This window comes from Telopea speciosissima, chromosome 5 (genome assembly GCF_018873765.1).
Source record: "Telopea speciosissima isolate NSW1024214 ecotype Mountain lineage chromosome 5, Tspe_v1, whole genome shotgun sequence".
In the NCBI taxonomy this organism is placed as follows: domain Eukaryota; kingdom Viridiplantae; phylum Streptophyta; class Magnoliopsida; order Proteales; family Proteaceae; genus Telopea; species Telopea speciosissima.
Genome location: NC_057920.1, coordinates 52,146,974 through 52,161,362, shown reverse-complemented (window position 1 = coordinate 52,161,362; position 14,389 = coordinate 52,146,974). Strand labels below are relative to the sequence as shown.

The 14,389-nt window shown below is 38.3% G+C and overlaps 1 protein-coding gene across 2 annotated transcripts in view; it reads right to left on the bottom strand.

Annotated features, from left to right (window-relative positions):
* The window catches only part of LOC122661928 (26S proteasome non-ATPase regulatory subunit 4 homolog), a 51,794-nt gene extending 38,028 nt beyond the window's left edge, over nt 1-13,766 (bottom strand). The window contains exons 1-4 of one of the 2 annotated variants that reach the window (XM_043857446.1): nt 13,699-13,766; nt 5,608-5,641; nt 5,376-5,489; nt 5,070-5,175 (exon numbers count right to left, since the gene is read on the bottom strand). In XM_043857446.1, the coding sequence (XP_043713381.1) occupies nt 5,070-5,175; nt 5,376-5,489; nt 5,608-5,619 (232 nt within the window). In that variant the 5' untranslated portion in view covers nt 5,620-5,641; nt 13,699-13,766. Of the gene's footprint in view, nt 1-5,069; nt 5,176-5,375; nt 5,490-5,607; nt 5,723-13,698 lie in introns of both variants that reach the window. The other variant, XM_043857445.1, reaches the window with a different exon arrangement.
* Between the last annotated feature and the right edge of the window lie 623 nt (nt 13,767-14,389).

The window sequence follows — 14,389 nt, the reverse complement described above, 5'->3', positions numbered from 1 at the left end:
TCCTGTTTAGCAAAGAAACAAACAGAGAGAGAGAGAGAGAGAGAACTCCAGAATCCCTGATTTTATTGATTATAGAGAAACAATGAGAGAGAGAGAGAGAGAGAGAATGGCAAATATGACAATAAGGGTTTCTATTCGTAAAATCTGTGAAAATTGAAAAATGTCCACTGACCTTAGGCGGGTAAGAGGGTTAACCCCTCTGGCTTCAGTTCTAGGATTAGCATTAGAGAGAGAGAGAGAGAGAGGTAGCCTGGCTGCAGATAGAGCTCGGAAGGATGCCGGTGAAGGTGATTTACAGGAGTGTTAATTTGATAAAACAATTAACACCACCCACTCATTCTGTTTGGCTGATCTCCGGTGCTATTTCCAGCAAATATGGGATGGTGTAATGATTTGCATAAATGTGAAGGACCTACCAAAAAATTTAGCACCAAGTAATCTGTTTAACAAGATTTGAACACAAGGAAGATGCCAGATGAATGGAGGAGAAGCATTGTAGTTCCGATCTACAAGAATAAAAGTGATTTCTAAAGCTGCAACAACTATAGAAGCATTAAGCTTATGAGTCACACTATGAAACTTTGGGAGAAGGTTATTGAAGCTCATTTGGGAAGAGAGACCCATATATCGGTGAACCAATTTGGCTTTATGCCAAGTAGATCCACGACTGAAGCTATCTACTTACTGAGGAGGCTCATGGAAAGACATAGAGATAGCAAGAAGGATTTCCATATGGTCTTTATTGAACTAGAAAAGCCTATGACCGAGTACCCCCTCGAGATTTAATCCGACAAGTTCTAGTGAAGAGAGGGGTTTTGAGTAAATATGTGGATATAATAAAAGATATGTATGAGGATGTGGTGACTAGTGTGAGATCTGTGGGAAGGCAAGGCGAGGAATTCCCAATTACGATTGGGCTACATCAGAGTTCAGCCTTAAGCCCTTATCTTTTTGCGCTTACCATGGACGACCTAACCAAGAGCATTCAAGACAAGGTCCCGTGGTGTATGATCTTCACCGATGATATCGTTTTGGTCGATGAGACAAAAGCAAGGATTAACACTAAGTTAGACCTATGGAGATCAACCCTAGAAAACAAGAGGTCTTAAGATTAGTAGAATGAAGACTAAGTATTTGACGTGTAACTTTAGTCACACTATAATGGATACTGTGATGTAGATTCATCACCAAAATGGGCTTATTTTATTAGGAATAAGTCTAGGGCTGAGTTATATACATGTTGGGCCTTTGATCCCACGGATTTTCTATGTAATAGACCACTTTTATGGGGCCTAGAATATGGGTAATTAAGTTGCGTACGGGATTAAATGTTTTAGTCCTATATTCAGTTTTATTTTCATGTTTTTAACGTTTTAAATTGAACCAGTCCAAAGCTTATTTGAACCAGTGGTTCAATTTAAGTGATTTTAGTAGTTTGTCTTTTAATTGTTTAGTTGCGTTGGATTAGGACTCTATTTGAGTCTATTTCAGTTTCCAAAACACTTCAAGTTACCTAATAGGTTAGGGATTGGGTTAGGCATTTCCTTTTTAGTGTAGGAGTCTAATTTTGAGTCTTTTATATAAGGTTGTAAGGGGCCAAAGTATTAAAAAAGAATTTGATTAATGAAAAAACTTTTGCTTGCTGCCATTGCTGCTGCCTTGCTCTATTGAGTGTTGCCTTGAGAGTCATATCAAGGTGAAGGGACTGGTGGATCTCCAGTTGACTCCTTGAATCTTGTAGATCGGGAGGACCTGCTACTTGTCTTCAAGCTGCTGCCATTGAAGACCTGCAACTCCAAGTAAGTGGTTACTATTATCAGTCATTCCCCTTCTTCTCCTAATCCTCTAAACCCAGCCCATCGATCCCCATCGCCATCCACCATTAAAACCCTAGATCCATTAAAACCCTAGTTTTCCCCCTTGTGTTTTTAATTTTCCCATAACCTAAAACCTGCAACTATTCTTTTTCCCTTCTATAAGATTACATGCAAGGTGATTTTCGCGGGAATTCTGCCCAGCCAAATCTAACTGTTAGAACCTGCTAAAATTTTGATCAAATCTTCCTCAAACCCTAAGAGAGACTCAATCCAAATTTCATTATCATCCACCCAGTCGACTGTTTGAAATTACACTTTTACCCCTCTCTCCTATCTCTAGTAGGAGACCTCCATAACTCCAGATTTAACCATCTGATTTAGCTGTATTTTTCAGAATATATTCCCCTCCGCCCTACCCACACTCAACCTAAATATTAAGCCCATTCAACCACCCGTGTTCCTGTTATTATAAACCCTAGATTCCAACATCTTCTACCATTCAAAACCCTAACCCTAGTTGCTGCCCAAATCCATCTAACCTATTTCTACCCATCCAAAACCCATAAAACCTAGCTCATTAGACTATCCTACACCTGCCTAGCTTCACCATATAAGACTCATTCCCATTATCCTAACCCTAACCCTAAAAGTGACCTAAAACCTCAATTCTGCCCCCCATCAGACCAGCAGCTTAACAGATCCTGGTTCTTTGGCTCCTAGTAGGTCTCCTACCTATCTAGGACTACATTCTACTAACATGGTGTGGATTGAGGACAGAGAGATACCGCAAAGTGACTATTTTAGATATTTGGGGTCAATCATAGATAAAGAAGGCGACATAGAAGATGATGTCCCGCAGAGAATTAAAGTGGGATGGTTGAAGTGGAGAGGTGTGTCCGGAGTGCTGTGTGATCGACGTATTCCCTTAAAGCTTAAAGGAAAGTTCTATAGGACGGTTGTTCGACCAGCTATGATGTATGAGGCAGAATGTTGGGCAGCTAAGAAGTGTCATATTGAGAAGCTCTATGTGGCAGAGATGAGGATGTTAAGGTGGATGTGTGGAAAAATAAGGAAGGATAAAGTAAGAAATGATCATATCAGAGCTGACTTGGGAGTCGCTCCGATCAATGACAAGCTCCGAGAGAGTCGTCTGAGGTGGTTTGTTCATGTTCAACGGAGGCCTAGGGATGCCCCAGTAAGGAGGAGTGATATGATTCCGATTGAAGTAGCTAAAAGAGCGAGGGGCAGGCCTAAAATGACCATAGGAGAAGTTGTAAGAAAGGATATGCAAAGTCTAGGTCTCGTGCCATGTATGACCTCGGATGAAGCCTATTGGAGGGCAAGGATCCATGTAGCAGACCCTATGTAGCTGAGATTCCTGACTTGTTGGGCTGCGCCTCTTTCCTCTTTCACTTATCTTTTATTTTTCCGTTGTTCATTTGTCATTTTGTTTTTTAGTTTTCACGTCTCATCTCATTTCCCATTCTTCTATGTCACTTCTCAGTTTTTACCTACTTTGTTTGATTGGATCCATGTAGCCGACCCCATTAAGTTGGGATAAGGCTGAGTTTGTTGTTGTTGTTGTTAACTGAACATCGACATCTGTAATCCTTAACAATAGAATAGCTTGAATTTTAATTTCACCCACAAATCACCAATCCTATGATTCCAACACCATTTAAGCCATTTTTGGCAGAAGAATCAAAGTTTAAAATATGGAAGGATCAAATCTGTACAGATTCATAGGGCTTGTAGTAGACACCCAATTAACATCAGCTGCACAGGAACTCAGGATCAACTGAGACTAGATCAGTTTCTGGATTGTAAATCCCAGTTCCAAACCCTTTAATTGCTTCAAGAAACCTCAACTGATTGAAACTAAAACTCAGATCACAAAATCTTGCGAGATTATATGTTCTACCCAAAAAAGAACCCGAGTTGCAGACCATTCGATGAGGAATTTAGCTGTCCAAACTTGTTTGATTGATGAAAACTGCTGAAGTTCAAATGTAACAGCAATAACAAGAAGAAAAAGAACTAAACAGATGAGATCCTCTGTTCACCACGAACATGGGGTTTTGCCCATCAACCTTTTAGAAACTCTTTCTCTACCATAAGAAACCATTAAACATATTCCATTACCCTGAGAAATTTGATCTTTCTACCAAAAAAATAGAGAAATTTGATCACAACCATATTTACAGACTCTTATAAATACTAATCAATGTCTACTTAGTAGTTAGTACTTACTAAACCTCAAAACTACCTTCACAAAATAAAAACTTCTAAAGCTAAAGACCCATAGAAGATATGACCTATGTTACCCAAAACATACTGACAAGTAAATAAACCCCAAACCCAGGCTGATGAAGGCCCATTACAAAAATCAAACCATCACAAAATAAAAAACCAAACCCAGAATTACAATGCTCGTGATTTGTTCATCAGACTGCATCCATTTCTATCTAAAACACCAATGATAAAGACCAAAGTAACTAACACATGGGATTTGTATCTCCAACATACACATTGAAAGGATTCAACATAGTCTAAAACAAGCAAAGTTAAGAACTCAATTGAACCATCCAGAAATTAAAGATAGGACCATTTGGCATAAAATGAACCGTATACGAACAAGAATTATGCTGTTCCTTTTTAACCTGAACTAAGAGGACAATTACCCACCAAAGCCACATCATGGGAATGACTCATGCTAAGCCTTGTCTCGATAACCTTCTATTGGCCAAGGAATAAACAACTTCCAAATATGGATCAAGATATCACATCTTAGATCACCACCCTCACTGATGGGGGAAAAGTGGGAAGGTGAACCAGGGACATAAATAACAGTCCTACACCTGGTCTTTGACAGATTACTGATAGTATATCAATCAGGAATAAAAGAGAGAAAATGCTATGGCATCTTGAAATCAATCTTCACTCTAAATAACCAACGACACTATTCCAACAATAAATGAGTCTCTGTGGCAGACATCTAGGAGCCCCCCTCACATACAAATACATGCAGTAAAATACTTGATTACCTATGATACCCAGGAGGCCAAGGATATCAATATCAAATATGTGTCTAGAAGCCTTGAACTCTAACTCTAATAACATACAACTTGGACATGGAACTTGACATTTCTCAGTAATTCAATAAAATCTTTAGAGGACAACAGCAGTTCAAACTACAACAAAGAAGCTTTCGAAAACATTCCTCCTCGCATGGAAATCAAAATAAAAACTCACCATGCATGCAAGCCAAGATCTTTCCCAGATCGCTCGTAGGAGTGACCAAAACACGTACCCCTTTTCCTGCCATGGTTAACACTCCCACAGTATTCTCCGGATTGGACTGAAGACCAACCAAATCAATATTTAGTTTGCATAATAAATAAGCTGTTAATAATCAAAGCAAAAAAGATGGGCAACAAATGATGTCAACCAAATCAAACTGAACAAATACTCCTCAACATCCAAACCAAATATGATGAAGTCAAAGAAATAAATATTAAATACTAGTAAGAACTACATGAGTCACAGATGGGTCGTTGCCTGTGTTTTTGCTCCACATATCAGATTCACGGCATCAGCTTGTGCTTGAAACCTTGCAGGTGAATAATCACCATTTCTCATCCATTCAGAATTATCGATACAGATCATGGTAGCCTATTGATCAAAAAAATAAGACAAAAAATGAAGTTAACCCCCCTAATCCCTAGGAAGAAACATACAGAAGGCAAACCAAAAGAAATTATATGAAAATGAAAGTAGTTCCATTGCTAACCTCGAGCACCATGGCTGAAAATTTAATGGTAGTGTCCAATCAAAAGTATTTTGAAGAAAGCTCCCTGTTACTAGAGGAAATAACTTGGGGTTTACCTGGACAAGTAAGCTATCACCTGCATTGCACATAGAACAATAACAATTATGCATTTCGAATCAGACAGTTAGAAAACAGTAGAGTTTAACATCTACCACCAAGGACACAAACAAAGATGTGAAGCCAATAAAATGATTAAGGTTTGAACTTTGAACACTAAAGGAGCTTGGCCAATATCAGAAAAATTACAGAGAATTTTATTGAGTACAAACAGAAACAACAAATAAAAGAAAAAGTAGTTGAAATAGAAAACTCTATAAGATTATGGACAAGAATGCAAATTTGTATAGAACAAGATCCATTTCATGGATCCCTTCTCTTTTTTCTTTTTTTTCTTTTTGATTGAAATAGAAAATTTAATGGATGATAAATAGAAAATATAACGATCAAAACAGAACCATTACAATACCCAATTCAACATTCCAAGGAACCTGAAACCAGAATTACATCAATCTAATCCTGCAAAGGGATCAAATCCCCTTGAACCAACTGAACCTATAAACCCCTTCCCTTGCCCATTGGTGTGCAGCTGTATTGGCTGATCTAGGCCTCCAAGTGAACGAACAGTTCAAGCCTGAGACTATGAATCTGATGTGCATTATTAAATGGGAAAACCTCCATGAGGTTCCATGGTAGAATGGAACTGGGAAATAACGATAAATCTTAAACCACTAATATATTGGGGAAGCTCACACAAAGCAATCTCCATTCCCATCTTCAATGCTAAAAGTCCAGACCTCGTAGAGTGTCTCCAAACCCTAGTGGTGCATAGAATGCTGTAAGAACCGTTTCTGAACTGGCAAGACAGAGAGAGCGCCTAGGTCAGAGTTATGGAATTACAGATGCTTGTACCAATCAGAGTCAACATCCTCTTTCTCATCAAAACTTGGAATTCCACAAGTTATAGAAATTTCTTAAGAGTCGTCCTGATGCAGTTGCATTGGAGTGGATGGCTCGATATGATCCAATATGGAAGCCTAGGCACAAACATGGGAGGTCCACCAGGGGCTGCGGCAGCTCAATGGGTTAAAATAAGCTTTGAGTTTTGGCAGTTATGTTATAGCCTTATAGATTAGGCCTTTATTTTCTTGGTATAATTGTAATGGGCCTCAAAACCGGGATTTAGGTTTGAGTATGAGATCACTGTAGTTGAGTGTCTTAACTTAATAATTAGAAGGGTTTAAGTTAGATTCGGATACTTATTAATCAGGATATTCCTATTTTGTGTTTGTTTTATTAATTTTAGATTCGGATACTTATTAATCAGGATATTCCTATTTTGTGTTTGTTTTATTAATACAAATTGTGAAAGTGATTAGGACTCCAAATATGAATTTAGGAAATTCCAAAGGCATAAAATGTAATAAACCCCCCCCCCAATCAATCAGACTTGAATTGAGTATTAGAATTTGATTTTTTTTTTTAAACAGAAAAGGTGCCCATGAGATACTGTGCTTGAGTGTGGCTTATGAAAGCTATCTCGCTGCTGGCTGATTCTGATATATTCTCCTCCTAGTTCTGATCACTCCTATGAACAGGTGCCATAATTCCTCAATCTTCTTTTTCTTATTCTTCCTGGATATCTTCTTCTACCTACTGCTTCTTATTTTCCAAGCATTCTGATTTGAAAACTAAGTTACAACCTGGGTTTCATCTTCAGATCTTCTTACCTTCTTATCTTCATCTCAGTAATATCTTTATAGATCAGCTTCTCAATCCTGATCATCAATGCCTGCAATAATTTCTCAGTCTTTGTTTCTAGCTTGAATAATAAGCAAGTCGGGAATTGTCTATTAAATCTTATCTGATATTCAAGATTCTTTCAGTAGTTGATAGGCCTGATAAAACTGCATAACCGACCAGAATTTTAAGCTAATCTGGCAATGGTTTGATAGATCTAATTTCTCCTATCATTCCTCTATTCTGTCCACTTATTGTTCTTATCCATTTGTTTAGATCCTGGACTGTTAGCATAGTTTAGTAGAATTCTTTCCAGAAGTCTGAATCAGATCAATTGGTATCAGAGCCACTGTTTCCATTGCTCTCCTATTTCTTCTTCTAACCATGAGAGGACCATCTCACATAAGCAACACTGAACTCCATAAGCTGTTATAGGAGATACAAGAGGCTAAAAAAAACTAATGCTTAACAACAGAAGAATACCTTTACCATTCTACAGACACAAGGTGATGTTGTTAAACTTACAGCAGAAGCTACTTCACAACTGGAAACATTCAACCAATTTCTAACTACTGTGTTGAAGTTTAGAAAAGTGGCATTATGCAGGACCATCTACACCACCTGGATAACAAGTATTCATCAGTTTACAGACATGCCAATGAGACAAAAACCAGAGCCAATCATCACTCAAGAAATTACTCGATTGTTCTCAAACAACGACTACGGCATCAAATTAGAGATTCTTGAGTGAAGGGACCAAAGGCCCTCCTCGATTGGATGAGTATGGTAGAATGAATATTTGCTTATAAGTCCTTTCCTGATGATAAGAAAGTGGAACTGGTACTCACCAAGCTCACTGGCTATGCGTGTTCATGGTAGGATGATCTGTTATAACTTATACAAGAGGTTCATCAGAAGACTAGGACCCACGACTGATGAAGCAACTCATGTCTGAGAAGTTTGTACCAGCCAACAATGAGAGGGTACTCTTCCACAAGTTGGTTAATCTGCATCAAAGAAACAGAGACGTGGATGCCTAATTGCCCACACCCTTGAGTTCCATAAATTATCTTCAACGCGTGGACTTGAAAAATCTGACAGACAAAGGGTACAAACAGGTGACATAAACATCATTTTGTAGATGTCATAGGACAACAAACTGAAGACAAGGAAGAAGGTCAGGGGAGATTCCAGAGCATTGTGACGGTCTTCCACCTGATCTCGAACTGCCCGTTTGTGATGGTAGTGATGAAGTTGAAGCACACTAAACTAGTCTCACTGTTTTCTCTAATCGTCTGGTGGAAAAGACTCAACACTTCAAACAAAAGGGAATTTTGCTTCATGGTGAGGAATCAACTACAGTTCATACAATTGTTGCAACTGAAGTAGAAGGTAACCACATCTCTTCAGATTTGGTACATGAACTCAACCTTCCACAGAGAAGCTTTGTAAGAAGATTCATTTATGTGAAGGGTTTTGGACCAACAACTACAGAAAAGGCCAACACTATTGTTCAAGTGCAATTACAATTAGGTTACTTCACTATCAAGTAACTCTCCTACTTATCCCATAAGCCAATTGTGATACTCTTAGGGTGACCATGGCAAAGGAAAGCTGGTCTTCTCAATGACAGCTCGTAACACAATCATAGCGTAAGGAGGTCGAACATACTTCATGTTGCCTTATGCTTTCGACCTCCATCTCCTCCAAGATATGTGCCACCTCAGTTCGAGACAATTACAAGGATATCTAGGGATCGAGCCTAACATGACGTAGTTAGCGCTTTTAAGAGAGGGAGAATTAAAGCAATGCATTGGAATAATGGATCTATATGATCCAATATGGAAGCCTAGGCTCAAGCTTGAGAGGTCTACAAGGGGCTGACGGCAGTGCAATGGGCTGAAAATAAGGTTTGGGTAGTTATGTAATATAGGTTGGCCCTGTTAAGTTTGAGTACAAGATTAGTGGTTGAGTGTCTTAGTCTACCAGTTAGAAGAGTTTGAGTTAGATTAGGATTCTTAATAGTTAAAATAGTCCTTTTTGAGTTTATTTTACTTATTCAGACTAAGAGAGTGATTAGAAGTCCAAAAAAGAACTGAGTTAGGAAATTACAAAGGCTATAAATATGTAATAACCCCCATCTATCATACATGAATTGAGTAATTGAATTTGAATTCTTAAAGAAAAGGTGCTCTTGAGATATTGTGCTTGAGTGTGGCTTATGAAAGCTATCTTCTCTACCGATCGATTCTGATATCTTCTCCTCCTACTTCTGATCACTCCTACGAACAGGTGCCATTATTCCTCAATCTTCTTCTTCTTCTCATTCTTCTAAATATCTTCTTCCAGCTACTGTAGTGGAGGGCCGGTGGGGGGAAGGGAATATCTGAGAAGAAATCAGATTTGCAGGGGAGAGAGGAACGCACAAGAAGAAGGGAGAAGGGAAGAAGATCACACAAGCACTTTTGGCCACTTAGGCACTCATAAACACTTTACTATTCCATTCTGTTCAATCTGTTCTCACGTTGGTTACAATGCAAGTATTTAATGGGGAAAAACAAGGACAAAAACCAAAGACTCAATGACTCCTAGTTAGACTCTAAAACTGAAACTGAAATATTTTGCTATCTATCTCCTACGTATCCTACCCAAATTAAAAGTTTACATGATACTTTCCCAAATAAATAAACTTCCTAAAATCCAACTAGACCCAAGACTCAACATGGACCCAGTTCAACTCCATCTGGATACCCAACTGGTTTGGTTCGATCCAAGGTAGTGTACCTGCATCATACTGCTTCTTCTTATTCCTTTTTTTTTATAGCATACCAATTTGAAAACTAAGAAGTTGCTTGCTGAATATTGGTGTCATCTTCATATCTTCTTATCTTACTCTCAATACTATCTTTATTGATCAGCTTCTCAATCCTGATCATCAGTTTCTTTCGTAATTTCTCAGTTTTTTTCCAGCTTGAATATTAAACAATTTGGGAGGTTGACTATGAGGTAACCAAGAAGACTGTGGAATCTTTGTGAAGAAAGATGGATAGCCTTCTAGGAAGGGTGAATACGAAGTAAGCATCCATAGATTCCCATTTTAATGGTCCAAAAGCTTGGATGGAAAAGAGGAAAAGAAGTTTCTTTTTGAAGAAACTACTTCACCAAATCCTCTTCCTGCTATTGTTCCACCAACGCCACCACTGCCTCCACCGCCACCACCAACACAGCCATAGTTGGGTACAGTGGCACCCAAGGTTTAAAGTATCGGTATCGGGTATCGTATCGGTCGGATGATTTTAAGAGACGTATCATATTGTATCGTATCGTTTCGGAGATACGTATCGAACAATACAAATACACATAGAAATGGTCAAGATACACATGGAAATACACTTTTGGAACAAAAAACAATATAAATAAGCAATATATAATAAGTGTCATGCATAAAACCTAAAATAGTGAATAATGTATAACCAAACAAGTGCATTAAATTGAAATTGTTATAAAAGATGAAGTTTCTCACATGTTGTAATCGTCTATAGCCCTGAAGAGTATTGGATGATGCAAAAGGATGATGTTGTAGCACTCCTTGATTCGTTTTTTAGTTTAAAAGTGTAAAAAACCACGATTAAATGCAAGATTTTAGACTCTTGGTTGAGAGTTTTCCTTCATTTTTTCGTTAGATTAGGAATTGTATCGAGTCTGTGAGTGAAAATGGCGTTTCTATGGAATGTATCGGTAGTATCGGTACGTATCGGTACGTATCGGTGCGTATCGGTATGTATCGGTACATATCGGTGATGTATCGATATGTATCGATACGTATCAGCTGATACGTATCGATACGTATTAAACCACCCACTGAACCCTTTACTGGACGTATTGATGGTATCAATATGTATCGGTCGTATCATATCGGCCCGTATCGGTCGATACATTTCGATACACTTCGAGATAGTTCATTTTTTTAAAAAAAACAGAGACGTATTGGTATGTATCGTATCGGTATCAACTGATACCGATACGTATCGGTCCGTATCATATCGTATCGGTCGATACTTTAAACCATGGTGGCACCTGCTACCACATCTATTGTACCTTATATTTCTAATAGGGATCATGATTATGGCACCAAGCTTGAAATTCCTGAATTTAATGGTGAAGCCTTTACAAATTGGGTTATTCAGTTGGAGAGAATCACTAGGAGTTTTCAATTACAAGAAGAGCAAGCTAAGGTCATCAGAGGCCGAAATGGATTACAAGATGACATCCACAATGAGATTTATAGAATGAACTTACGAACAGTGGATGCCAAACATACACAAGCCCAGGGGGCTGAGAAGAAACTGAAGCATCTTTGGGAGCAGGTTGGGATAAAGACGAAAAAAAAAAAAAAAAATCAACTGAATCCAAGGGAGACTCGAGAATTCTAATGAAGACTGTGCTAAGGAGCATAAGCATAGTGAAATAATACCCCTTATTTTACGATTTTATGCCTGCATTTACCTTTCTCAAAAAATTTAATTTTTCTTATTTGATGGCCCTGAAGTGATTACAACACAATTCAGAATGTTGTGATGCTAAATGGCAGAGATGACTGTTTATTGTTCACACACAACCAATCCTTATGGTTTTGGTTTGCTAACACGGAACCAAAACTGATGCAGGAGCAACTCCTTGGACCGGCCCAAAGCCGTTGGGTACTCCATTTGAAGACGAACCAGGTCCAATTAAGTTTTGAGTATAGTATACTAGTAGGATATTTTTGTTTTAGTATTTGGGTTTATCTGAAACTGGGTCGATTAGGAGCTTGAGTTTTTGGATCTAGTAGGATTTTAAGAATCTATGTTATTTGAGGAAAATAATGTCTTTTTTCTTTATTTTATTCTGTTAGCTTTGTAGGATATTTGGTTTCCCAATTCTTCTTAGATTACTTATTTGAATTAGTTTCCTAGTTAGAGAGTTAGTCTTTATTTTTAGGAGTCTTTTATTTCTCTATATATATGATGCAATTCCCCATTGTTGGAGATAGATTGAATAGCCTGAAATAGTTGAGTTATGGTTTGAATAGCCTGTGGCTGTGCGTGTGCACTCTTCCCCCCCCCCCCCCTTTCTTCCCTGCAACTCTGATTTCCTTCTTCCCTACTGGCCCTCCACCAAAAACCCACCAGTTGCACCTAGCAGATCAAGAAAGGAATCTCTCGTTATTAACCACAATCTTTCTGAGGCCCTGGGAACACTCATTCAAGATTTGGCAAATGTTTTCTTTAATTTGATTAGATTCTTGAGTTTTCTCCCTTGTTCACAGACTCTGAATTTCCAGAAATTGCATCTTTTTCTATAGTTTTCATTTCTGTTATAATTTGCAAGGGGATATCCTTTTTCTTTGCATCACCCACTAAACAGATTAAAGGATTGTCTGACAAAGTAGTAAAATTTCTTCATCTAACAAGCATAACAAATTTAACAGAATGACCACTGCCAATGTTAAGCAAGCCCATAGAAAAACTGTTTCTGATCAAAAAGGTATACACAATCACCCGCAAAAGCATCATCCTACCACATGGAAACCTATCAAGTCTCAGGAATTTTTTCCCTTTGAGGGCGGGGAGGTAATGTGGGAGAAGGAAGGGGGTATTCCTGACTGTTGGACCACAGAAATCAGATCCTCCGCAGCAGGGTTTAACAGAAACATGGCAAAAATAAAAACAGAAATTCTCACAGCCCCCATCCTTTTCTCCGAGCCAGCATTCTTTCCCTTCAGTTTTTTAACAGTAAAGAAATTCACAGGATTGTAATGAAGTGCACTACATGTCACAAATAAGACAATTCAACAATTTATCGACCATTAAAAGCCTGTACGCTGTCTTCCTTATCCAAAATCTTAAAATCGTATTTAGAAACCCTAAAGCTAGATTGTGGTAGGAAGCAAGTCTATAATCCATTAAAATCATATTTGTTCAAAAACTAGAGTTTCCATCTGAATGTATTAAGATATTGTGGGTGTTCGTTCAAGATTGAAGGCAAAGCAATCCCTTCCATTTTACAGAAACAACGTTTAAGGTACTGTACTAACTAATCCCAAATAAAGCAACATAGAACAGAGAGACAGCAAAACCAACCGTTTCAACTTGCTTGAAGACACTTCAGCTCTGAAATCTGGAGAGAAAGACGCAAAAGCCTTAATTATCTTCTCTCGAATCCTACGAAGCAATAGTCACTGAAGGAATCAAATACATAGAAAGATATATAGGGACGGCAATAGAGGCAAGGCTAAGCAGTCCGATTGAAGACCGGAGAAATAAATAGAGCTTACCGATTAGGGTTAGCTATAGGGTGCGAGGTTTTTCTGCGATCGGCAGAGGTGAATGTTTGAGGCGGAGTACGCAAGAAGGTCTACGAAGAACGAGGGACACGAAGTGAATAAAGTAGAAAATAAAGGGTAGTTTTGGGGAGTAGATAGTCATTGCAGCATTGCGTGCAGCGGAGTCTTTCGAGTACGCCCCTTTTTTTTTTTTAAAGGAGCTTTTTTGACAAGACAACGAAGGGCATTTTATGACAACAAATAGGATGAGTGTTGGGTAAGGACCACGTATCTAACACTCCGTATCTTATAGTATATCGGCCGATACTTACGGTATCAGTCAAAACTGATACTGATTCTAAGCCGATATGGATCGACCAATATAATACGGATGTGATTTTTTTCAAGAAAAAGGACTCATTTGTTCCTGAATCAGTTTTTTTTTTTTGGTAGTGTTGCCCAAAAAATGTTGCACAAAGAATGTTGCTTGAGAAAAGATCCTCAAATACTCCAACTTTCAAGCTATCCTAAATTAGAAAAGATTATGGAGAACGAAGACTAATCTTTAGTGTTTCTTGATTTCTCTATTGATCAAAGAATTAATTTACATGGGTGCAAGGACCCTTACTTATCCAGGTTTCTTCTCAATTCCTTGTTTCTAGTCTTCCTTGGATCCGGTAGAGGGCTTTCCTTTTTGGTTAA